Genomic DNA, 25,599 nt, shown 5'->3' with positions numbered 1-25,599 from the left:
AAAAAAACTAATTTAATTAACAAATTTGAGTAGAATGGTCAAGAGATTGTTATTATTATTGTTTTAAAAATAATGAGTAAGATGTTAATAATATTTCTATAAAAAGAAGTTATTAGGGGTTAACAATAAGACCCCCTTCATAATCATTTTCTTTTTTATTTATTTATTTAAAAATTAAGTTTATGGATCTCCAATTTTTTTCATTTGTTATCTATTTTTTACCATTGGCTTAAAAACCAAACCAAATAGACTTGTTTTTAGAAAAATCATATGTGAAAATAAACAAAATAGTATTTGATAAATTTCAATCTAAACTTAAAAAAGTAGGTTAGAGTGTTTGGTAAATAAATATAAAAATATCTTATTTTAGATATAATAACTAAAATAGACTTATAATCAATTTTTAAATTTTTTTTATAATTTAAAATTTTAAATAATTGTTTAGTATGATAAATTTTGTTTGTTATAGATTAATTCTTAACTATTAAGGGAAATAGCTTTATTTAAAAAAGTCAATATGATATACTTTTTAAAAAAATTGATGCATTTAGCTCATGAAAAATAGAAAATACATTTAATTATGTGAGAAATAGATAAATATACAAAATAAATATTAATTAAAATTCTAAAGGATTCTCCATACTGCTTTTAAAATAGACCAGAAATTGGCTTGTTTTTAAAGTGATTTTGATGGATTTAATTAATTTCTATTTTATGGAACGCAAAAAAATAGTTAAGATTTTTTTTAAATGTTTTCTTGACACTGCTAACACAATGCGAAAGTAGCCTTGGCATTCTTTTTGTATTTGAAATTTGGCTAAAAAATCAATACAAATCATACTAAGAAATAGATTAAATAACTTAATTTAAAATAAAAATAAAAAACCAAATAGTTATCCAGCGAAAACTAATATATTTCAACCATTAAAATTTTCACCTCACATTTGCAATATTGTATTGCAAAAGAAAAAAAAAACTAATTATTTAATATTAATAATCAATAAAATTATTTTCTCTCCTAAGCATACTCTTTTTTTTTCCTGGATGTACAAATAATAAAAAAATATATATAATGGGTAGCATTTTTATGAATAATAACTAAATTTATAACATCATTTGAAAAAAATTACAAATATAGACAAATCTATTAGACTTTTATCGTTAATAGACTATTTTCAGTGATATGGTCTATCGTTAATAGATTATTTAAATTTGACTATATTTGTAATTTTTTTATATTATGTTATATCTACTAATACCTTGAATCTATATTTACAACTATATCTAAAAAAAATAATAATTAACCGAAAGTTGGAGATAAGAGAAAAGGGGAAAGAAAAGGAAAAAGGAATCTTTAAAGATAGGGAAGTTGGCGCCTGCAGGTGTAGTTAGTGCCTCCACCAAGTGCGGTGATGGAATAATCTACAAATCCCCAAATATTTCCATATCCCTTCTCTATCAGTGTTCGCATAACGAACGGAACGGAATGGAACGGAACGCCAGGATAAACATTGAAGCATTTTGGGTCCACTCACAAAGTCACAATTTCATTATTATTTAAAGGAAAAGTATAACGTTTTTCAAACAACGTGTTTATTATTTATTTAATATTTAAATTAGTAACATCTTTTTTTTTTTTCCTGTTTCATGCATATTTTTACAAGTGTTGATTCATTGTTCACATTAATTGATGTTGAATCCATGACAATATGAAAATATTGATGAAAATATAAATATATCGACAAATATTTAATTCATCTTTATAAGTTCAATTACAAGTTTAGACAATAAACTTTTGAAGATATGTAGTCACTATATTTTTCAACTTGGTGTCTAATAGGTTGTCGACAAAGTCAAATTTTTTAAAAGTTAATTGATCTATTGTATATAAGTTTGAATTTTATGTGTCTAAGTGCAAAACTTGTTAGAGTATTTAGTATTAAGATTGAATAATCTCAGGATTTATCTGGATTGACTTGAGAAAAAAAATGTTTTTTTTTAAAAAAAACTCATTTTTTTATTTAAACACTTTTTGATAAAAAGCTCAATAAAATACATTTGAAAATCTATTTTGAGGGGATACCAAACACCTTAATTTTTTTCAAAATGACTTAATTTTTAAATTAAATACTTGAACATGTATTCCAAACATGCCCTTATACTATGAACACAAATACTTCATGTGAAACAAAGAACCCGTATCAGATACCGATACTTTCTAGATATTTATCTTATACACGATTTGACATATCTATTTTTATGCTTGTTTTTTAAAAAAGAAATAGAAATAAACAAATCATCTAATTTTTCACAATCTAAAATTGGGCAGCATATTTGAAAAGCTCACTACTCAAGTCCAAAACTAAAAGAAAAAAATAAATAAATGAAAGACCAAATCCTTGAATAATCTAATTTCTATCTTCACATTGAGTCCTCACAAAATCCATCAAAATATAACCCATTTGAATATTTTCAACAATTCAACGAAGAAATTTTTCGTTTATCTTCATACTTCTTTCTCTAATGTTCTTCTTTTCTGGTTAATATGAATAATTTTTTATTGCATTTTTTATTGATTATTTTACTTCAACATCTTGGATGTTTCTTTTTGTATTGTATTCAATGTTTATATTGTATTTTGTACTATTGTCGTTAACTTGTATGTTATTCTATATCCTAGATTTTTTTAAAGAAAAAAATCGTATTTTCAATATCAGTATCCTAGTTTTTTAGAAATTGACATATCGTCATACCCAATCGTATCTATATCTTGTATCTGTATTGATGTTTATGCTTCATTGATCTTATATTATGTTATTTAGATGTTATTTAGTTAGATTTTTTTATATGTAAAAGTTTATTGGCCCCATATTACTTTGTATTTAGGTTTTCTTTCTTCTTATTGTAATGTTGAGAAATCCTAATGTAATTCTCAAATGATTCTCCATCCCTCTAATTCTCTCTTCCCTCTAAAATTATTCAAAACTCTCCTCTTTCATTTTTATGACCAGTAAATCGTTAAAAAAAAATAATAATAAATTTGAGAGCTCCAACAATAAGTTGAGTTTAAATCAAAGTATGGTGATTACATTTGTAATTTAACATGTTATATTATCATATTATGAGATATATTTATAATGATTAATTATAATTAAATTAAACTTGTTGATTATCTTGATCTCCTACGGTCAATAAGGCCTGATAAATTCCTTGACTTTTGTTATATTCTGCCACATCTTCCGTGTAGACTTCCTTAGCTTCTGACTTTTCATTTTTAAAGAGTTTCAAGACATATCTTTGAAGAACCTTTGAAGTCTTGATTTTCAGCTGTTAATTCCTCCAAATCTTTGTGCAAACCACCACAAAATCTTTCCTATTATTCTCTTGGTGCTCTAGATTGAGTTGTGGACTCAAAATAAGCTAGAATCAAAGGGAACTTGGAGAAGCTCACTGTAACAACCCAATGAAGAACACTTTCTTCTTTCCAAATTTTCAGCTAAAATTCTATCGGTTGCAATCACTTCAACTTCACTTCAATCTCTTCAATATATTGTAGACTATCATGCAAAGAGATTTGCTGCATGGGATGCAACTCATGCTTGGAGTTAATGAAGCTTGAAGATGGTGGGTTCTTTGAGAGCTAGTTGAAGATGAGGTTGAAAAATCATATTTTTCTTTTTGTGTAAGTTCTATATCCAAAATCCAATTTTGATTTCTAAAATCATGTTTGATTTCTAAAATCAAAATTTATTAATTTTACAAATTAATTTTAATTTTACACAAATCCATCCTCATATATTTAAATCATATTTAAATATATATTCTCCAATTCCGTTTGATTCTAATTTGAACGTTTCAAATTAACTCATCTAATCCATTTCCAAGCTAGTAGGGGGATCTCGTGGACTTACAGATCATGGGCTCCAACGATCCGAGATTAATCGACTAAACTCATTAGACCGATCTAATCCTCATTCGTTAACTAATGGGTCACTCCACTAAAGCCCATAGTTGAGCTCCCTATATTATGTATACTCGATATAACCATGATTAGTAAGTCAACCCTTTACAGGTTGTTTGTAATAACGACAGGGTCAAATCTCTATTTTACCTCCGAAATTACCTTTTGTTCCTTAAGTACTCACTAATCCTCTAATGAACAATTGTTTTGTGATCTAACAAACAAAACTGAGTCCCTTTCAGGCCAATGAGAGGGTGGAGCCCTTATTCAAGATCCAGAATTAATACTTAAGGGAACAACCTCTCTACTATCCCTAAAGCGGGTAGGAGCGAATTTCATCTTGCACCCTATGTCCCCAACTATCTATTCAGTCTTACCCCTGAAATGGGAGGTTTATCGAGTCGGCACTGTTGAGCTAACCCTCACCTATGCAAATCTAAGAATAATTCCAAATAAACAGGAGTTCATAGTTAGTTCAGGGTTAAGGTCAAATTACCTAAGTCATTGCTTTGAAATAGTCAGTCTTAAATAGTAAATAGCATTATAAAGTAAGAGTAACTAATTTCATGGTCCGATCTTGTACAAACCCTTTTACACAAGGACACCCACACTCCTCATGTCCCAACATGAACGAATTAGGATCACTTCGTTTGTAGCACTTTACAACTCTTTGTAACAACTACAGAGTAGGTCGCATTCAATAGTGTTACCAGAATAAGGTACCCAACCTTATTCATATACTATAGATCATTTTGACTATTTACTCGAACTTGATCCACCTTTATGTCTTCACATAAAGTTCAAGTATTCATCCAATAGTCAAGGGATTTTAGGTTTATTGGATTTCTATCAAGCAAAACATCTATTCAATAACCACCTTATTGAATTTTTAGAATAAATTCTATTGTTTACAAATCACAAGTTTTAGGACATAAAATCCAAGAGTGTGCATGTGTAGCAAGTTCATGCTGACAAGAGAAAAGTCTTGGATTGCAATGCAACGTTCACTATAAGAAAATTAGAAATACTACTTTTTATAGCTCTTGAATATAGCTTTTCCTAAAGTAAGCTATTAAAGATTAAGGGGAAAAAAAGTGGGAAAAGGCCAAAATTTCGGAGCTGGGGGGAAATTGGAATAATGTTAAAATTTTGGGGAAAAAAGAGGCGAAACAATCCTATCGTTCAAATGTCACCCCTTACTTTTCTATGGTCTCACACTTTGCCCTTCTCAGTCTTCCGTCTTCTCTCTTCATGGATTTACCAATCCCCAGTGTTGAGCCACGAGAAACGATGGCTCGAAGTTCCAACAGTTATAGACCTATAATTTTGCTCTTCTTCCTCAATCCCCACACCTTCTCCAAACTATTCCACCTCCAATTCTCTCTCTTTTTTCTCTTCTCATTATTTTTTAGTAACCCATCTCTTTTCTTTCTTTTACCTCCCTTTGGATTGAACTATCCTGTTGTTTCTTAATTTGTTTTTTTTTTCAATTGCAGGTGCCAAGAATTTGCTTCTGGTGTTGCTGAGATTATGGGTGTTGCTTCGCTTTTCTCCCTCTGTACAAATGATGTGGTTGCTTCAGATGATGGGGTTGTGTGAGGGCTTCGATCTCTTGATCTTGGCGTGTTCCAAGAGAAGGGTTGGGTTGTTTAAGGTCTTATGTAAGTATTTATTGTTGTTGACTCTAATTTTGATTCCTCCGACCCCTACTTTTCTCATTTCTTAGTTTTTTGGTCTCATATGGTGGAATGAGTTTGACCCTTCTTAGTTATTTCAGCCTGAAAATGAGAGTAGCTAGCTGATTTCCTCAAATGGCTCTTCCATTTTCATTCTCTTCTTCCTTTTCTTCACATCACACGGTACGTTCCTATTTCAATCTTCTTTTTTTATTTCTCGTATTCTACAATTTTTGTTTTTAGCACTCCTTTTTGCTTTGATGTGATTATATATAGGGTATTATTGATGCATACTATTCATTATAGGTGTTCAAATCCGGACTGTTTTATCACTCTTTTTAATGATGCAATAATAGCTGCTAATCCCAAAATTTACCATGGTATCTAAAATTTCCTCCTAGGGTGTTAAAGCATTGATATAATGAAATTTATCTAACCTATACATTTGAGTTTTTGGATGATTAATGAATTGGAATCCCTTTCTAAGAACAATAAAGTGATGATAGATATATATTGGCTATGATTTGGATATTGATTCTCAAGACAATTTTTTCACATTTAATGATTAATGAGGGATTTTAAAAAAATTGTTATGTAACAGATGATATCAACATAAAGAATGTGGGAGTTGTGGTCATAAGAGTTGATGAATGAAGGGAATACAGTCTTGATGTTTGAACCCAAGTCTTCCATTGGCAGTAAAGTTCCAATCCTTGTACTTGAACCATTTTTCTTCAATTTGCAATTAATGCCACTTCTTTGCACCAACCACTTACCTCAATAAGTGTTTTCTTTTACGCTCTTTGATTTTGGTTTTAATTTCATTTAATGTATGAATTGTTGCAGTGAATTGGTGAAACAATTGGGCTATTGCCAAAAATTCATCTATCTATCCACGAGAAAGTGTGTTTAGTATTGAAAAGCAAGTTTCTTTTTACCCATCATATCTTTCTACAATGTAGTGCTAAATTGTAAATTTTAATTCAATTGTGATGAATACTAATTTACAGGTTTGGTACTGTTATAATATCGGCAGATGTTAGATATGAAAAACCAGATGAAAAAATATTTGAAGTTGCGTTAGATCAACTTGGAGTCACGTCTAACAACGTTATGCATATTGGAGATGACCAGAAAGTAGAAAATTGAAAACACATCAAAGTAATCCCATTTTCCCCTTCATGGTAATGAATATGAACAATTTGTATAAGCAGCCTATAGAGAAGTGATGTGGCAACATTCCAAGACCTTTGAAATCAAATCCTCATCGGAGCCTCGAGCTTTTAAGCAGCCGATATTGTAGTTCACTTCTCCCTATGGGAAGGATATGAATCTGGCTTGGGTCGTCCTCAACTCTTTCCCTTAAAAAAATACTAATTTATTATTAACACACTTTGTTCACGTTTTGTTAAGTTGAATTTTAATGTTATATGTTCATGTTTTGTTTTGTTGTTTGTTTAAATTTGACGATTTAATTGACACTTTTAAGTGTAGATACACGTTATTTAAGTTTAATGGTTTTGATTGTTTAAAGTATGATTCGGATTTTGGAATTTATGATATGAATGTAGCTTAATTTGAAATTTATGTGGTGTGATTAAAGTATGCTTTTGAGGTTTTTTTTTACTTAATTAAATTGTTGTTTTGAGTTGATTGTGTAATCAAAACTTGATTTGAGGCAAATTTTCACTTTTTTTTTCTCCTTTTTCTATTGTGCAATTAGTAGCTTGGGAGGTTTTTCTTCTTCTTTGAAATTGATTAGGCATTTGGAGGTAAGTAGAGGTTTAACACCGTGTATTTATGGTGTATATGTTTTGTTTCACATTTTTTAAATTGATCCCATTCTAGTGCTTCAAAAGAAATTTAATTAGAGAATACAAAAGGAATTTAATTAAAGTTAGCACACTAAACTTAAAGTGTTTCTAACTAAACTGAAAACCAAAGGCATAGATGACTTTCAATGTAGGACAAACCTATGACTTTTCTAAATCTTTTTTTATGTAGGACAACTGTATTTCTAATATTTTGCCAAAAATTCAATACAATCTAGGATAAAATCAACTTCCTCTGCCATTCTTCAATCGTTCTTACGAAACCAACTGATTTCCTCAAGTCAGTTCTGTTGGAAAATCAACAATCTACCAGAAACAAAATTTCTCATGCTCTATCCTGATTCCTAGAGTTCATTAGATGCTAGAAAAGTGGTATTATTCATAGAAAATTTATTGTCTGAAACTATCATTTGATGAACAACCTTGTATTATAAGTCATAATACATGGTTGCTAATAGACGCAAGAATCAAAATTTTGCAATAAAATATAATGGTGACTTATAAATGGGTGCAACATGAAATGATAAACTGCAAATAGTTTAAAATAATAACAAAAAGAACTGCTACATTATATTGTTTTCCTTGGATAAGAAAAATGTAAATAAAAAAAAAATGGGATTGAAAAAGGTAGTACAGATAGAAGTTAAATTTGATCAAAAGTTGAGAGATGATAAAAATACTCTTCAATTTACCAATATAAACAGAGACACGAATGAAAGTTTTTTTTTTTTTTTGCATTAGTTAGAACAGTTTCCTATTTTTAGCTTTTGTATTCTTCGTAGATGCAGTAGCTTTTATTTAAACTTAACAATATTATCAATAAAAGTAATTTTTGTTGTGCAATTCTATTTGTGTTCTCAACATTCTGGTATCAGAGTTAAGGTGGGTTTGATTTCAAAGCAGAAGCCTTTGGAACTTTGTAGCAAAAATAACTACAGAAGGAAATAAAAATGAAGGAAGTTTTGTACAACTGCAATTCCACGCTTCGATGGTCATTATGATCATTGTTGCAAACAGAAGCCCAACGAAAGAAAAATGATGAGATGAAGCTAAAAGACTTGAAAGTAAAGAATTATCTCTTTCAAGCCATTGACCGTACAATTTTAGAAACCATTCTCAAGAAGAACAATTCTAAGGAAATATAGGATGCAATGAAGAAAAAGTTTGAAGGCAATGCAAGGGTCAAAAGGTCTCATCTACAAGCTCTTCGTATATATTTTGAAATTCTTGAGATGAAGTCTGGTAAAGGAGTGACAACATACTTCTCCAGAGTCATGACGGTGGCAAATAAGATGCGAATTTATGGAGAAGATATGTGAGATGTAAAAGTGGTCGAAAAAGTTTAACTATATAGTTTGTTCTATTGAAGAATCAAAGGATATTGATACTCTCACTAGTGATGAGTTGCAAAGTTCTTTGATAGTACATGAACAAAAGTTTCAGCGACGAAGCGAAGAGGAGCAAGCCTTGAAGGTGACAAATGATGAAGGAAGTGGTTGGGGTCGAGGCAGCTACAGAGGAAGAGGCAGAGGAAGGGGCCGAGCAAATTTCAACAAAGCAAATGTGCAGTGTTACCGATGCCAAAAACTTGGTCATTACCATATGAGTGTCCAGAAAATAAAGAAGCAAATTATGCCGAAATCGATGATGAAGAAGAAGTGCTTATAATGTCCTATAAGGAATCGCATGGAGTCAAAAGAGAAAGTACATGGTTTCTTGATTCTAGGTATTCTAATCATATGTGCGGTGATCAATCCATGTTTAGTGAGCTCAATGAAGATCTCCGACATTCAGTGAAATTGGGAAACAATACTAAAATGAATATGATGGGCAAAGGAAATGTGAAGTTGTTGTTGAATGGAGTTAATCATGTTGTTACTGAAGTATACTACATTCCAGATTTGAGTAACAATCTCTTGAGCATAGGACAATTGCAAGAAAAAGGTTTGACGATTTTGATCAAGGGAGAGGAATGTAAAATATTTCATTTAAAGAAAGGCTTAATTATTCAAACAAAAGTGAGCAACAATAGGATGTTTATTTTGCTAACCCAAACTTCTTCTCAAGCACAAGTTGATCAGTTCCTTCAAACAAAAGTTGCAGCTGAAAGTTTATCTCATCTTTGGCATCGACGATATGGACATTTGAGTTACAAAGGTTTGAGAACTCTACATTGTAAAAACATGGTATATGGACTTCCTCAATTTAGTGTCTCAAATGCTACATGCACTGATTGTATCAAAGGGAAACAACATCGATATCGCTTTCCAAAGAGAAGCACTTGGAGAGCAGCACAAAAGCTGGAACTTATTCATGCAGATATTTGTAGCCGAATCATTCTTACATCCAATAGCAACAAAAGGTATATTTTGTTATTTATTGATGATTATAGCAAGAAAGCGTAGGTATATTTTTTTGGTAGAAAAGTCAGAATTTTTTAACTCTTTCAAATACTATAAATCCTTAGTTGAGAAAGAAGCTGAGTTGCCTATTAAGTATTTACGCACTGGTAGAGGAGGAGAATTGAATTCACTTGAGTTCAATGATTTTTGCAAACAAAATGGGATCAAAAGGCAATTAATGACCATCTATACTCCACAACAGAATGGTGTAGCGGAAAGGAAAAATAGAACAATAATGAACATGGTTCGTTCAATGCTATCGGAGAAAAATATACCCAAAATCTTTTGGCCGGAAGCAGTAAATTGGACCATCTATGTCTTATATAGATGTCCTACCGTGGTGGTTAAAGATATCACACTAGAGGAGGCTTGGAGTAGGATAAAACCCTCAATAGATCATTTTCGGGTTTGAATCCAGTATCAAACCTTATATTTTAGGATCTAGATGCTTGTTTTAAACCATAAATGGATCTTTTAAGTTTACAAACTTTTTGCTCTTGACCTTGTTTAATGAATTCTTTTGGTTGAGACATGAAAATACTCTCATCATCAAGATGGTCATTCAAAAAGACTATCTTGACATCCCTTTGTCATATTTAATAGTCATAATATGCAGCAATGGACAAAAGTATTCTTATAGATTTTGAAACCCAATATATATCCCAAAGATGACTTTTCATGGAAATAAAACCCAACTAGAATGCATTAGGAGGGTTTGGGCCTAACTTTAAGTGAACGAAGTGGGATATAACCAACTCCGTTTTGGGTTTCAATTATAATAGTTGATATTGAATTTTTTTGGAGAAATGACCAAATCCTTAAAAGTTTTTTTTTTCAATAACCAAAAAAGTTTCTACTTGTAAACATGGCCAAAAGATTACAACGATCAATTTCATAATTTAAAAAATGACAAATATGCTCCTGATTTTATCACTGTGTATTTAAAAATAAAATCTACTAATCTAAACCAAATCTAATTATCCAATCACTTAACTTAAAAGATACTAGAAAATCATCATAATATCTAGCTTCATCACCGAAAATTATTAAAATAAAATAAAATAAAAAAATCTCTATGGACATGAAGATGTAAAGTGTGTTAACGGTGTCAAAGTAATTCCAAGGACAGGAACTAGAGAGTGAATGATGAGAGGAGAGAAGAAATGGATGGGAAGGGCAAGTGGGGAGTGGGCCCAAAATCCTAACCCACTTTTGACGCTATCTCTCACCGTTCTTATCTGAGTAAGGTCGGTACTATGGCTGCCCCCAACTATAATAAGTACGGCCAATTTCCTTTTCCTTTCCCTTTCATTGACTCACCCATTTCCCCTTCTGCCCTCCACCTCCACCAAAACTCCTTTTTTTTCTTTTTCTTTCTTCTATATATTCTCTTATATATAATCTAACCTTTTTTTTTCTTTTTTATTCTTCTCCTCTTTCGATTTCTTAATTATTTTTAATTGATTCCTTTTTGTTAGGTTTGCCGTTTTTTTGATCGTACGGGTTGTATGCACTTTGAATCCGTCCTTCCTCGCATACTCCTCCACCGGATGACTCATGAAAACGACGTCTTGTACTCCAAATTACAATATTAACCCCACTTCTTTTCACCATTTCCACTTTGTCCTTCCTGTCCTTTTCTCTGGTACGGAGCTCCTTCGCCTTCTTAAATTACTAACATACCCTCCTATTTAATCTACCGTTTTTATTTTTATAAATTGCACAAATTGATACTTAGTCAAACACATATCTGTTTCTCACTTACTCTTACACCCAAGAAATGGAGGTAATAATCTAAACTTTCAAGAATATGTGATATTATATAAATTAAAATTAGCGTATCATCGACGTTCTGAGGGCAGTAACGTAATTAGGCATTTTTCTCTCCCTTAATCCCATCTCATAATCTTGAAACCAGTATTTTCCGTTTACAGTTAATCGCTCCATCTGAGGAAGTAGTTGGGTTTCTTCTTCCCGGTTTCGAACATTCTGATTTGGAAAACCAACCACTCAGATTCAACCAGTTCTTCATCAGAGCTCGTGGACTTCTGGCCTTCTTTTTTTCCTTCTCCATTTTTGTTTTATATGGGGTTCTTTTAGAGTTCAGACACAAAGTTTCTGGAAAGAATTTCCTCCTTCTCAAGCATGAAGAAGCAGAAATTCGTTGAACCCACGAACCCTTTTGATCTGATTTCTGATGAAATCATTTTTTCCATCCTCGACTTACTGAGCTTTAATCCAGTTGATCTCAAGTCCTTCTCCTTAACCTGTAAGTCATTCTACTCTGTTGAAGCAAAGCACCGTAAAATCCTCAAACCTCTTCGTTCTGAACACCTTCCTTCTGTGCTTAAACGATATACACAATTAACTCATCTTGATTTTTCCCTCTCCCCTCGAGTCACCGATGGCTCTTTGGCTGTCATTTCTAAGGCCTGCAATTCCAAGCTTCGTTCTCTCGACCTTTCGAGGTCTAAATTCTTTTCGGCTACAGGGTTGTTGAGTTTGGCTACGAATTGTACAAATTTGGTGGAGATTGACTTGTCGAACGCAACGGAGCTCAGAGATGCGGCGGCGGTGGCTTTAGCGAAGGCAAAAAATCTCGAGAAGCTGTGGTTGGGGAGGTGTAAATTGATAACGGATATGGGGATTGGGTGTATTGCAGTTGGATGCACGAAATTGAGATTCATTAGCTTAAAGTGGTGTATGAGTATTGGAGATTTAGGGGTCGGTTTGATTGCTGTTAAATGTGAACAAATTCGTAGTTTGGATCTCTCCTATATGCAGGTAATTTGTTTTGTCTTGGCATTGAATGGGTTTTTCTTTCATGATTTTGATTATGGAGTGAGAGACTATATACATTTTTCAATCTGATTTCCACTTCATGAATTCGCAAAGTGTTGATTGTTGATGAATTCCTGGTTTTTTGGGCTTCAATTGTTACTTGTGGATGAGTTTTATGCTCGGTCGAGTGTTTAACTTCTCGTTAGATGTATAAACATTGGTGCACCTTTCTTTTTCTCCCTTTCAGATCACGGAAAAATGTTTACCATCCATACTAAAACTCAAGTATCTTGAAGATTTGGTGTTAGAGGGATGCTTTGGCATTGATGATGACTGCCTTGCCGTTATTAGATATGGATGCAAGTCCTTGAAGGTAAATTTTGATTAACTTAGAGACAGTTCTCTTACTTATGTTTTCTTTTGGCAAATAATCCTTGGCCTTGTTTGAGTCAGAGAAGGACTCTGGTTTAGCAGATCATTTATCAAGTCAAAAGTTGTTGCTAGAACCTGATTAATGTTCCACATTTGATTTTTAGTTATTCTGAACCATTAATTATATTATGACATTGTTTTTAAGGTCACTCACTCACTCACCCACACACGTACATACAGAATTTTGATTGGAAAAGAAATTCTATCTCGTTTTTTTGCCAGTTTTTGTTGATTTCATCACATGAAAGCATATTATGACATTGGCAAACATTTCAATTACTACAGAAACTTGATGTATCCAGTTGTCCGAATATTAGTCCTACTGGGCTATCTACCCTGACTCGCGCCACTGCATCTATACAGCAGCTTACTTTAGCGTATGGCTCTCCTGTAAGTCCAACTTAATCTCTATTTTTAACTTTTGATCCTTTTTGTATTTCCTTGTTGTTTATAAATCGTTTTCTGTTGGTGGTTTAGGTGACTCTTGCTCTGGCTGATAGTTTGAAGAACTTGTCCATGTTACAATCGGTCAAATTGGATGCCTGTGTTATTACATACGATGGACTCAAAGCCATAGGAAATTGCTGTGTATCACTGAGTGAACTGAGCTTAAGTAAATGTGTTGGTGTGACTGATGAAGGTCTTTCCTCCATCGTGAAAAAACACAAAGATTTGAAGAAGCTTGACATAACTTGTTGTCGCAAGATAACCGATGTTTCTATTTCAAATCTTACCAACTCGTGTACTGGCCTTACTTCTCTAAAAATGGAGTCTTGTTCCCTAGTTAGCAGAGAAGGATTTATCCTGATTGGACGAGGATGCCATTTTCTTGAGGAGCTCGATTTAACAGACAACGAAATTGATAATGAAGGTGCTTAATTTTCCTCTTATAGGCTATGAGTCTCCTTGTATTGTTTAGTGTATTCGGTGACATACTTATCATCTATTTCTATTTTATGCAGGTTTGAGATCATTATCTAAGTGTTCGAAACTCTCCATCTTAAAGCTAGGAATTTGTCTGAATCTTAATGACGAGGGACTTGGCCATATCGGCACGTGCTGTTCCAAGCTTTTGGAGCTAGATTTATACAGGTTTATGACTTTTCATGCTTTTCTTTCTCTCTAATTTTAAGGGACTTGGACCTGGACTGACTTTATGTCCTCGTCTTCTTTTTTTCTCCTCAGGTGTGCAGGAGTTACTGATTCTGGCCTTTTGGCAATCATCCATGGTTGCCCTGATCTTGAAATGATAAATATAGCATATTGTCGAGACATCACCGACACATCATTTTCATCCCTTCGTAAATGCTCAAGGCTGAAGACAATCGAAGCTCGAGGATGCCCACTTATCACATCTTCTGGCTTAGCAGCAGCTGTGGCAGGATGCAAGTTACTGAGGACATTAGACTTAAAAAAGTGTTGCAATGTTGATGATGCTGGCATGATTCCCCTTGCTCATTTCTCTCAAAACCTCAGACAGGTGATCATTGCTCTCTTTTCACTGTTTCTTAGAGTAAAACAGTTAGAAAAGCATATAACTTCTTTGATTTCTCGACAGATAAATTTGTCGTATAGCTCGGTTACCGATCTGGGACTCTTGTCTCTCGCCAGCCTTAGTGGGCTTCAGCATCTGACTGTATTGCACACAAACAGATTAACTCCAAGTGGAGTTGCAGCTGCCTTGTTGGCAAATAGTTCCCTAACAAAAGTGAAGCTCCATGCACTGTTTCAAGCTCTGCTACCCGAACGTCTTCTTAAACACTTGGAAGTACGGGGATGCACATTCGAATGGAGAGAGAAAATATTTCAGGTACTTGTTAATGCATTCTGATGATGCCTTAGTTTTCATTTTCGTAGTCGACTGTAGGACCATGATGTTTTTGACCCTGGAAAAAACACCAATGTTAGGCTATTAAAAAGAGTGGAGCCTGGATTAATGTTTAGGGGATTTGACAATCTTTGTGCAGATACTATATGTCCTCCTATGGAATCCTAAGTAGCTTTTTTCATGATTGGCAGGCTGAGTTGGACCCTAAGTGCTGGAAAATGCAGTTGGAAGATGAGATGCAAATTGTCTTATAGGATGCAGCTAACTGCCATATATGGAGATTTTGAAAGAATTTGTGGAAGCCTCTATTTTTGGTGAATTAAAAATTTTCATTGGCTCTCCTCCATATGGGAATTGGGATGCTTTTCTCTCCTAGTTTGAAATTTAGTCTAAGAGTGAAGCTGTGTGTTACTGTTATTTCATCTTGTAAAGTTTGAAAAATGAGGAAACATGGGTCTAAACAAATTCCAAAACTGGATGGGCCCACAGAAAAAACACAACTCTGAAAAAGCAGTGGGCTATTGTAAGGCCCAAAAAGAAAATTGGATCAACAGAGTCCATTTATTACCAAACTTATATTTTGGTACTTTTCTTTTTCTTTTAAAAAAAATGAAATGTCCGATTGTTCTGGCTTCGTAAATGAAGATGAAATGCTGAAGCAGCTCTTGAAATTGAAATGAAAAGTTCCATCGCTGTCACTCTCTTCTTGTTTAATTATTACTAAGGATATTCAAAACTCGAGCTTAAAATAAATATTTTAAGTACTATTATTCATTAATAAAGGGAAAAAAATATAAATATATAAGAGAGAGATAGAGAGAAAGAGAGATGCGTTGTTCCAGTGCAGTCCACGTATACAGAGATGAGACACGTGGCGTCATCTGAGGAGCATAAAGATAAGCCGCCTTCTGAGAAAAGGCCTGACCAGTCCAGTCAAACCCACAAGCTTTGACCGAAAAGGAGAAAATTCCACAGTCAAACTTCCATCTCAGCTTCGAAGAAAGTAGCTCAGCTCCACGAAACCTTAATTGCCAACAAAACAAAAATCACTCCTCTGTTCCTCTTCCCTCCTCCTTCTTTTCTGCTCCTCCTTTTTTTTTTTTTTTCTGTTAATATAAATAAGCCTTCATTCTGTAACTTCTTTCCAACACACACCTTCCTTCTTCTTCTAGTGATTTCCTTTTTCCCAAAAAAGGAAAAGGAAAAGAAAATACTAACATGAATAACATAAACCAAACGATAAATACACTCTCTGGCGGATCTTCTGACAACAAAACCAATAATTTCGCTATGGAAGTTCCGAAATTCAAGTCTCTTCAACCTCCTCCATTTCCAATGTCTCCTTCTTCTTACCTTTCCTCTTTCTCTTCTGGTTTAAGCCCCACTGAGTTTCTTAATTCCCCTCTCCTTTTCTCCTTCGGTGTAAGTTTTCAAATTCTTCCCATTTTATAACTTCTCTTAATGTGATATATTTGTTTTGGGTTTTGCTGATTTGTTCTCTAATTTTGGTATTTTTTAACAGGTTTTTCCTTCTCCTACCACTGGTGCCTTAAACTTGAGAAATGATTATGAGGAGATTGACCAGCAAGAAATGAAGGGAGATGTGAAAAATAATTACTCTGTTTCTTCGTTCAACCCACAAACAGGATCCTCTGTTTCGTCTTATTTTCAGTCCTCTTCTTCCAACGTGACCCAACTGGTAAATGTTTGTCGCTTTCTTAGTATTTTAAAATCCCTTGTTCTCTCCTCGCGTGATGATGATCTTATTACTTGAAAGATATTTAATACCATAAAAAACAGAATCCCACAGGTGTCAGTAGATTAGAAAAAGGGGGAGGGGGTGGAATTAAATAAAATTAGGATCTGTAACAAACAATTTCTGTTTTTTGTTTGGTAGAATCCAGGCGGTTTTTCGTGTGATGAAAATAGAGCGAAATCAGAATTTGTTACTACAGAAATGGTGGTAGCTGAAGCAAAGCCAATTTCCCAGCTACCAATTTACAACAGAGAACAGCACAAATCAGAGAACGATGGATATAACTGGAGAAAATATGGTCAAAAACAAGTGAAAGGAAGCGAAAATCCACGAAGCTATTACAAGTGCACTTTTCCAAGTTGCCCAACAAAGAAGAAAGTTGAAAGATCTTTAGATGGGCAAATTACTGAGATTGTTTACAAGGGAAGCCATAATCACGCCAAGCCCCAGCCGACAAGACGTTCCGGTAACTCCGCTGTTTACGATCCATCGGCGGCGGATTCTGCCCTGCTGCAGGAGGATTCCTCCGTCTCGGTGGGGGACGAGGAATTCGAACCCAATTCGCCGTTTAGCAACTCGATGGACGACAATGAAAATGAACCGGAAGCTAAGAGATGGTGAGTGAATTCGAATGGTTACAAAATATTATTTTTGGTTGAAAATTTATGGGAGCAGTGTGAATAAAAATGAAATGTTGCAGGAAAGGGGAGAATGAAAATGAAGGATATTGTGGGGGTGGAAGCAGAACAGTGAAAGAGCCAAGAATTGTGGTTCAAACAACCAGCGAAATTGACATATTGCCGGATGGTTATAGATGGAGGAAATATGGACAAAAAGTTGTCAAAGGAAATCCAAATCCGAGGTATGCTTTTGTTCTTTGTTCAACGTTGAATCTTTTCTCTTTTCAAAGTTTCTGCAAAATGCCACTTTTTACCTTTTCTTTTTCTTTCTCTCTTAGGTCAGATTCCAATTTTGACGTAGATCCCAGTTTAATTTCTTGCACTTATAAAAAAAACTTAATTAGTTTTGTAATTTTGTCTTAATTTCAACTTCATTCATGCAGTTTAAAAGTTTTCGATTAATTTGCTTAAGCCTTACAGATTCAATAGAATTCTTTTTAGGTTCTATTCTCTAATACAATCGATTTACTAAAGATCTTTGACAGATTTACCTAAAGTCAATGACTAACTAACTAGAGATATTTGAGAAGTCAACTAACTACAGATTGTAAGAGACATAACCAAAGTCGAGGATTAAATAAAACAAAATCTATTTAATTATTGTACCAATTTGATGACATGACCTGCAAAAAATAATAATAAGATAGAGCTGCTAGCATGAGCATGTTGAATAACTGTTAAGAAAAGAAATTTTAATTTGTCATAATCCATCTAACTTATCTTAAGCTTGTAAGTCGTTAGACAGCTGAATTTGTTAAGGGATATGTTATTGACTTAGAGGAAGAGGCTGAACCCCATTCTAATTATTGAACTTGAAAAAAGAACTTCAATTTTTTAAGTAGTTAAGCTTTATGAGTTCATTGTTGGTTTAATAAAGTTTAACTCAATAGTTAAGACATCGACTTCTACTCTTAAAGTTCGAGATTCATATTCTCATTATTGTTTGTGGGACTCAACACTGAACTTTGTAATTTATTTTCTTCATGTATACCTATATAGGAGCTACTACAAATGCACATCTTTAGGCTGCCCGGTGAGGAAGCATATCGAGCGAGCGGCCAACGACATGAGGGCTGTGATCACCACCTACGAAGGCAAACACAACCATGAAGTTCCAGCAGCACGTGGCAGTGGTGGCGGTGGCTATAACGCCATCAACCGACCTATATCGACCAACATTCCAATGCCGGTGAGACCATCCGCCATCACCAGTAATTCTTTCCCGGCAAATTTTCCTGCCGCGTTCCAGCCAGCAAATTTAGGGATGTCAGAAATAGGAGCAGAAGCATCATTGTTCCGATTTCAAACATCACAAGGACTGCCTCCAAGTTTCCAAGTTTCAGGATTTGGATCAGCAGCTAAGGAAGAAGCCAGAGATGATGACATATACTTCAATTCATTTCTATCTTAGAGTTTCTTTGTTTTTGTTTGTAGCATTGTAAAATTAGTAGGGGATGATGAGTAGAATAGAATAGATAATTGACTTGGAAGAGAGTGAATTTGTTGATTGGTTATTAGGTTAGAGATGAGTTTAGGAGATATGTGGGTTTGTTGTATCAATTAAATAATATAGTGGTTTAAATGACTGAGAAGTTTACACATTATAATAATGAAAATTGAATGAAAAATTGAAGAAATGATGAGAGTGTTTACATTATAATGAAAAACAAAAAAGGGTGGTTAAGAGGGAGAGTTAAGAGGTAAAATTAAAAGTGGAATTAATTAGAGAAATTAAATATAAGGGTAAGTAGAGAGTTTGTATCCTGTAATGGCGGCGGATAAAGCCAAGGAGAAGAAGGCGAAGAAGGACATAACAACAGAAGCTGCCAATGAGTCTGTAAAAGAAGAATCTGAGCCTTCTCTCATTCTGTTTGTCATCGGAACTGCTGAAGATGCCGCCGACATTTGCAGATACGCCGTACTCTGCATATCATCATCATCATCATCATCCATTTTTAAATATTTTTCCAACCTCTCATTACACAACCTTACATACACTTTTACCCTCTGCTTCTATATTTACTACTTCTAATTTGAGGATCTCATTTTATTTATTTATTTTTATTTGATTTCCAGTAAGAATGGGACAAACTAACATAAATTTCGAAAACAAAAAGTAAAAAATAAGGACTCAGATAATCATTTGATTTTAAGGTTCAAATCTTAACCAAACTCCAAAAACAAAAATAAGACTTTAAAAGCTACTTTTTTTAATTTTCAAATTTTGATTTTTTTTTTTAAACTATTGGTAAAAAGTAGATAACAGACAAATAAATTGAAAGTGGAAATAATGTCAAGAACCAAATGATTGTCAAAACAGGTCTAAAATTATTACTAAATTTTAAAAGATCTCAATACTTCAATTAAATTATATATTTGAATTTTGAAGTTAATTTACGATTTTTGTCTCTAAACTTCTAGGTTTGTATCTAATATATCTCTTAAATCCTAATATAAACTCTTTAAACTTCAATGACCTATTAGACATAAACGTGAAAGTTGAAGAAGAATTTGTGTTTGTATTTATCCAAAATTTGGTCACTTTTAGTTGGTAAAATTTTAATTTAGTCCTTATGATTTCTAAAAGTTTTAATTTGATCCATTAAAGAATATTTTTGGTTTGTAATTTATTCTCTATAATTTGAGCTTACAATTCATCTTGGTCCTATGAAATATTATAGAAGTCTTAACTTGATTCCTATATGATTGGCTTCAATCTCACAAATTGCACCTAAATCGAACTGCATTCACTTGAAAAATCTACCATTTATTTTCCCTACCCAATACTATCAACTAAAATAACTACCCGAATGAAAAACTGCTTTGTGTAAAGAAGAAAAATGCTATTCCTAATATAATAACATTACAAACAATTTGTGAAACGTGAGTGAGTCGTGAAAAACCAAATTGAAATTTTAAAAATCACATAAACTAAGTTAAATGAAATTCTATGTACCAAATTAAAATAAAGATGAAATTATCGAAATTAAGTGGAGAAAAGAAATAAAAACTATTTTGAGTAGAGGTAAACACTTCAATCATTTGAAACCAAATTAAACAACCCTAACTTTAAAGTTTTAAAATCGGGAATTGCGTAAATCATAGGATTAAATTTCTAATATACCAATATATATATATATATATATATATATATATATATATATTTGCAGCACCAGACTTGATTAGAAGAAAACAGACCGACCTGGTCTCCAATAAAGTCGATAAAGGCAGCTTTTTGGGGTAGAAACACAGATTTCCCAGTCGAAAGTTCATGAACTTGTCGCAAAACTTGGGCGCCCGTATACAAAGTGGAGAGAAATGCTACTGCCAACAAGTACCTATTTCAATACCAAATTCAATTCTAATCACTGTCTCAAATATAATGATAATTTATAATTTAAAATATATATATATCAAATTGGGTTACCTGAATTCTTCGTACTTGTCGAAATCTTTCCAATCGCCATGTTTATTGCTAGCCATAATAATGAAAGCAAGCAATGAAAAGATAAGGCTAAATCCTCTGAGAGCCAAAACGCGGCGTTTTAACAGATCCTCCCTCCGCCACCGGCTCACGATCTCCGACACTCCAAAACTGCTCGCCTGTGGCGTTGGGTTTTCCACGTCCGACGCCGGAGGGGCAGACGGTGGCGACGCCGCCGGCGCCCCTTTTTGTTGCGTCGGTGCAGAGTCTTCGGGATTTGTCATCACAATCGAATAAGTGATTGGGATTTTTTTGGATGGAACAGACCAACTGGTAGATCGGGGTATAAAGAACTTCTAGTTTTTTTGTGAGTGAACAAAATTTGTTATTTGTTAAACTTTTTCTTTCCCCTTTACAAATTATTTGGGTGGCATTATGAAGCGACAACTCAGCTTCTCTGTATAAGGAAGCGGGTGTGGGAGTTGAGACAGAAGCCACGCGAAGTGGACTATGGACCAATCAACGTGTTTTGATTTTGTCACGTGGCATAATTTGGGTGGTGCCACATGTCCAGATTGGACAATTTTCATTTGACTTCTCCATACAAAACTTTTTTTTCTTTTTCCTTCGTGGTTAAATTAAATGCCCATCAATTTTGGGCTATGTAACTATGTATATTTTCAATTATGTTTAAACTTTGATTTTTTTAAAAAAAAAAATTGCCATTAAACATTGAAATTTGTTTTTTTGAAAAAACATTCTCAATGAATTGAGAGTATTTCTTCTTTGTTAAAATTAAATAAAAAATTAATGCCATAGCTAATATGTAAAAACTAAAACACATAATGTGATACATGAGGTGCAACAATTGATTATATAATTATTGTAATTATATTTTTTAGGTGAAATAAATTATGACAACTATTTAATCTTTTATATAGTTAAAAATAATATCACATATATATCTTTAATTTCACAATTAATTTTCATGACATTTATCATATTTTTTACCAATAAAATTTCAAGAGTATTTTTTTAAGGTATGACAAAAGTTTAATGGTAAAAAAAAATTATTAAAGTCGATCATTTTAACTTTCTTAGTGTTTTTTTTTTTTTTTTTTGTACTTTAAAGTATTGTGGGTTCGTAAATTTCAATAATGATATATGGAAAAAAAAATCCAACGATAGTAGTAGAAATTTTCTATTTATGTCCAACCAAAACGTTCCGTGTGATCCTATAAGAATTTTAAAAGAAATACGTGTTGAAATTCTAAAATCCTCTTTTGTACATTAGCCATATAAAAAAAATCTCTTATTCCAACTCTAAATAAAAGATGTTAGGATAGAGTACTAGGTTGGTTGTACTTAGAGAAAAAAAAAAAGGTGGTTGGGACTCTTGGTTTTTCTTTTTTAATTTTTTTATTGAGTGTGTTGAATGAGAAATTTTGGCTAATCACAAGTTGCCACATTATAAAATGAGATCCCAGAACCCACTGTTGAAATTATAAATTGGATCGGGTCGAGAAAGTCGCTAGGCCCAACACAATTATAACTTATAATAAAAAATTTTACCCTAATTAAAGACTGAACCCAAACCCAATATTTGGGTCCAACAACAACTGGGCCCAAGCCCATATAATGTCCATGAGAAATTTCTATAAATAGAGACATTACCTAGTCATACGGGGGGTTTTAAGTTCTATAAATAAAGATTTTAAAACTCTGAAGTTCTAATCGTTCTAAAGATTATAACCTTTTGACGATTAAATACTTGGAAGATTAAAACTTTCTTGAATTCCAGAAAACTGAAGCTTTGATCAATCTTAAGTTTGCAACTTCCTGAAAATTAGAAGAAGTGAAGACCAAGGCTCTCTGAAGATCTAAAGTTCCAAACAATGAAGCTCTAAAAAGTATAACTCTTCTCGAGTTCTAAAGACTGAAGCCATGAAGCTCTTAAATACTGAAGATTATTGAAGCACTCACGCTAAAAGACTAGAAGATTGAAGCCCCAAAGGCTGATCCAAGATGATCAACAGGCTAGGGGCCAATCCAAGTCGATCAACAAACCAAAGGTCGATCCAAGTCATTCAACAAGTCAGGGGTCTATCCAAACCGATCAACAAGTCAAAAGTTGATGTAAACTATAATGACCCAACTTTCTAACGCTAATAGGATTTTACTACATGCATGCATAAGCTTTGAAAGTAAATCTTTTTCAAATTGAGCAATAGAATCAAATCCTTTTTATAAAATATAGAAACATCATCAAGATAAATATTCATAAACCCAAAAACCTTTACTTGGGATACCGCTAACACAAATTTAAAAAAATAAATAAATAAATAACTAAATAAAAATAATCCAAGATTTTCAATGTTTTTCTACTAAACCAAACATGGAAAATATGATGAAACATATGCAGAAGCGTCAGTTTAATCCCATCCCGATGCTATTTCTTGGTGACACTGTGGATACGGTTCACTTTGTAACTATTGCATAAGTTGTAAGTGTTATAGACAATTGATCCATATTGTTCATGTTGAGACATGTGAGTGGGAGTATCCTGCATAAAGAGTTTATATAAGATCAGACCGCGAAATGATTAGTTTCTCTTTATAACACCGTTACTTGAAGAGACTAGATGACCATAGGTGACTTAACCTTAATCCTGAGTGACTTGTAAACTCCTGTCTATGAGGACAATCCTTTAATCTGTATGGGTGAGAGCAACCAGTTTAACCAATTCAATAAGCCTACCATTTTGGATTTGTCCAAGTAGGGAGCTGAGAACATAACTACACAAGATGGAATTCACTCATTTCCGTCTTTAGAAAAAATAGATGTATTGTTACCTTAATAGCTGATTTCGGGTCTTAAACAATGAGGTCTCACCCTCTCATTGGCTTGAGAGAGGTTAGTTTATAGTTGGACTATAAACTGTTTGTTCATCAGAGGAATCAGTGGTACTTAAGAAGTTAGATGTAACTACGAGAGTAAAAAGGTAATTTGATCCAATTGTAGTATGAGTAATTTGTGAAAAGTCAACTTACTGTTGATTGGTTATATCCATAGACACAGAAATATATCTACAGTCTGAATAATGCAGCTATCGGTCTTTAGTGGAGTGACCGGTAGTTAATGAATATTGATTAATTTAATTAAAGAGTTTAGTTAATTAATCTCATATTATTGGAGTTTCTAATATGTAGATCTATAAGGTCTCCTTGTTAGCTCACTAAGGATTAAAACAAGGAACAACTATTTTTGGAATAATTTAAATTGTTTAAATTATTCAAAGGAATTTAAGCTATTAATTATATTCATGTATATTGATACATTATAACATATATATTTAATTATAAATACGATTTATAATTAAAACTATATAATATACCAGAGCTAAATATTTGAACGAGATTCAAATATATTTATATAAATACTATAGGTTAGAATTTGATGTAAATGTGATTCATATTAAAACTATAGGTTATAAGAGAGAATTGCATTTTATTGCATATTATATGGTTTTTTTAATATGTTAATTAACCCTATAATATAAATATTATATTATTAATATTATAATAATGTAATACTCAATAACTCCCCGAGACAGGGGAATTATTCTTGCTGGTCGTGAGAAGGTGTTATCGTAACTCCCTCTCCCTCACTCTTCCATTTTATGTGTTTTTGAAAACAGAGTAATAAGGTGAGACTTAGACACAAAAAAAGACAAAGAAAAAAAAGCTCATTCTTTTCTTCTCTTATCTCTTGCAAATTCCCTTTGTCAAAAAGGTTTTTGGAACCCTATTTGCGCTCGAATTGATGTTGTTAGTTCAACTCTAACTTAAACAAAAATATTTATAAATCACTGAAACCTACATCTTATACTAACAAGTAGCACAAGCGGTAAGCACAGGGTCGATCCACACAGGGAAGGCTTGTTTAATCTTTTCCTAAGCTAAGTTCAACTATGAAAGCAATAAAAAATGGAGTTTTGATAAAACAAGAAACATATTTGAAAATCAAAAGATAAAGATAATTGCAAACAAGTGTTATTCAATTTTATTTCAAGTTTAAGTTAGACATTCAATGCAATCTCTAATGAATTATGCACACAACTACTCGCTTGACTCGATTAGGCTAACCTCTACAAAGGTGGGTAGCTAGCGAAATCTAATCAAGAAAGCGTTTTAACTATTGATTAAAGTTAGAAAGGCCTAACTCTAATCAACCTATATGCCTCTAGTTCTATTGAGTTATATAACGTTCATATAGAATAGAAAACATATGCATTAAGTTCTAGAATTCAATTGTGTCAATTAATTGTCAAGATAGTCATATTCAATTAACCGAATTTGTCTTTGAATCTAACAATTTATGTATTCTAGGAATAGCCATCAAATACAAAATTAACCTTTTCCACTTGGTCGACCTTACTAGACATTCTTATACATGAATACATCCTAGCAACATATCCAATCAAGATTGTGGCAAAACTAAGGATCTTGGCTTAACATGCTTCAAAGACAAAAATCCCTAAACATGCTTTTAAAACTTAAAACCAATTCAAGAATCCATAATTTCATAATGCAATTTACAAAGATAAGCAAAAAAAACTTAAGAAATTGCAAGAATTCTTGAAATCTAGAAACAAAATTGAAGAAATTACTTCACAAATCCATAGACAAATCTATGAAGAAATCCATTACAATGTTTACAATCAAAGAAAGAAATGAAAATCTAACTAATTAGAGACAAAGTTACCAAAGAGTTGAACTGGTGAATAGAGAAACTTCGGACTCCATGAAGAATTTTACCTCCCTTTTC

The 25,599-nt window shown here is 32.9% G+C and overlaps 3 protein-coding genes and 1 long non-coding RNA gene across 7 annotated transcripts; 3 read left to right on the top strand and 1 right to left on the bottom strand.

The window, feature by feature from the left end:
- The first annotated feature begins 5,107 nt into the window (after window positions 1-5,107).
- LOC120091676 (uncharacterized) lies at window positions 5,108-7,125 on the top strand. Of its 3 annotated transcripts, none has more exons than XR_005485812.2 (4): window positions 5,108-5,622; window positions 5,739-5,820; window positions 5,944-6,017; window positions 6,239-7,125. It is a non-coding gene; the product is annotated as an uncharacterized LOC120091676 (long non-coding RNA). The 3 variants fall into 3 exon arrangements; XR_005485811.2 differs by lacking the exon at window positions 5,944-6,017 and having other exon boundaries at window positions 5,119-5,270; window positions 5,458-5,622; XR_005485810.2 differs by lacking the exon at window positions 5,944-6,017 and having other exon boundaries at window positions 5,119-5,622.
- Window positions 7,126-11,181: 4,056 nt separating this feature from the next.
- Window positions 11,182-15,610, top strand: LOC120090355 (RNI-like superfamily protein). Of its 2 annotated transcripts, none has more exons than XM_039047965.2 (9): window positions 11,182-11,516; window positions 11,806-12,655; window positions 12,900-13,025; window positions 13,370-13,474; window positions 13,562-13,955; window positions 14,047-14,176; window positions 14,270-14,564; window positions 14,643-14,894; window positions 15,104-15,610. In XM_039047965.2, exons 2-9 carry the CDS (start codon window positions 12,017-12,019, stop codon window positions 15,164-15,166), a joined length of 2,004 nt encoding a protein of 667 aa, XP_038903893.2. In that variant the 5' UTR covers window positions 11,182-11,516; window positions 11,806-12,016; the 3' UTR covers window positions 15,167-15,610. The 2 variants fall into 2 exon arrangements, with proteins under 2 accessions (XP_038903893.2, XP_090163364.1); XM_090307238.1 differs by lacking the exon at window positions 11,182-11,516 and adding an exon at window positions 11,621-11,657.
- Window positions 15,611-15,917: 307 nt separating this feature from the next.
- Window positions 15,918-18,985, top strand: WRKY33 (WRKY DNA-binding protein 33). The gene is made up of 5 exons (XM_039047966.2): window positions 15,918-16,334; window positions 16,435-16,611; window positions 16,810-17,285; window positions 17,369-17,530; window positions 18,348-18,985. The coding sequence occupies exons 1-5, from the start codon at window positions 16,131-16,133 to the stop codon at window positions 18,757-18,759; spliced, it is 1,431 nt and encodes a 476-aa protein (XP_038903894.2). The 5' UTR covers window positions 15,918-16,130; the 3' UTR covers window positions 18,760-18,985.
- Window positions 18,896-21,207, bottom strand: LOC120090357 (CASP-like protein 4B1). Its single transcript, XM_039047967.2, has 3 exons — window positions 20,776-21,207; window positions 20,551-20,686; window positions 18,896-19,271 (listed from the first exon to the last, which is right to left on the bottom strand). Exons 1-3 carry the CDS (start codon window positions 21,054-21,056, stop codon window positions 19,080-19,082), a joined length of 609 nt encoding a protein of 202 aa, XP_038903895.2. The 5' UTR covers window positions 21,057-21,207; the 3' UTR covers window positions 18,896-19,079.
- Between the last annotated feature and the right edge of the window lie 4,392 nt (window positions 21,208-25,599).

Source organism: Benincasa hispida, chromosome 11 (genome assembly GCF_027475165.1).
Source record: "Benincasa hispida cultivar pf3 chromosome 11, pf3_genome.v1.1, whole genome shotgun sequence".
In the NCBI taxonomy this organism is placed as follows: domain Eukaryota; kingdom Viridiplantae; phylum Streptophyta; class Magnoliopsida; order Cucurbitales; family Cucurbitaceae; genus Benincasa; species Benincasa hispida.
The sequence above is the reverse complement of the archived record's forward strand: the minus strand, read 5'-3'. Positions and strand labels throughout refer to the sequence as shown.

Bases quoted from the DNA above. Each gene is read 5' to 3' on its own strand.
- WRKY33 (XM_039047966.2), top strand. From the start codon at position 16,131: ATGAATAACATAAACCAAACGATAAATACACTCTCTGGCGGATCTTCT. The intron at 16,612-16,809 runs GTAAATGTTTGT...TTTGTTTGGTAG, and splicing joins CTTCCAACGTGACCCAACTG to AATCCAGGCGGTTTTTCGTG. The intron at 17,531-18,347 runs GTATGCTTTTGT...ATACCTATATAG, and splicing joins AAAGGAAATCCAAATCCGAG to GAGCTACTACAAATGCACAT.
- LOC120090357 (XM_039047967.2), bottom strand. From the start codon at position 21,056: ATGACAAATCCCGAAGACTCTGCACCGACGCAACAAAAAGGGGCGCCG. The intron at 20,687-20,775 runs GTAACCCAATTT...GTATTGAAATAG, and splicing joins GACAAGTACGAAGAATTCAG to GTACTTGTTGGCAGTAGCAT. The intron at 19,272-20,550 runs GTCGGTCTGTTT...GATGATATGCAG, and splicing joins TCGACTTTATTGGAGACCAG to AGTACGGCGTATCTGCAAAT.
- LOC120090355 (XM_039047965.2), top strand. From the start codon at position 12,017: ATGAAGAAGCAGAAATTCGTTGAACCCACGAACCCTTTTGATCTGATT. The intron at 13,956-14,046 runs GTGCTTAATTTT...TATTTTATGCAG, and splicing joins CAACGAAATTGATAATGAAG to GTTTGAGATCATTATCTAAG. The intron at 14,895-15,103 runs GTACTTGTTAAT...CATGATTGGCAG, and splicing joins GGAGAGAGAAAATATTTCAG to GCTGAGTTGGACCCTAAGTG.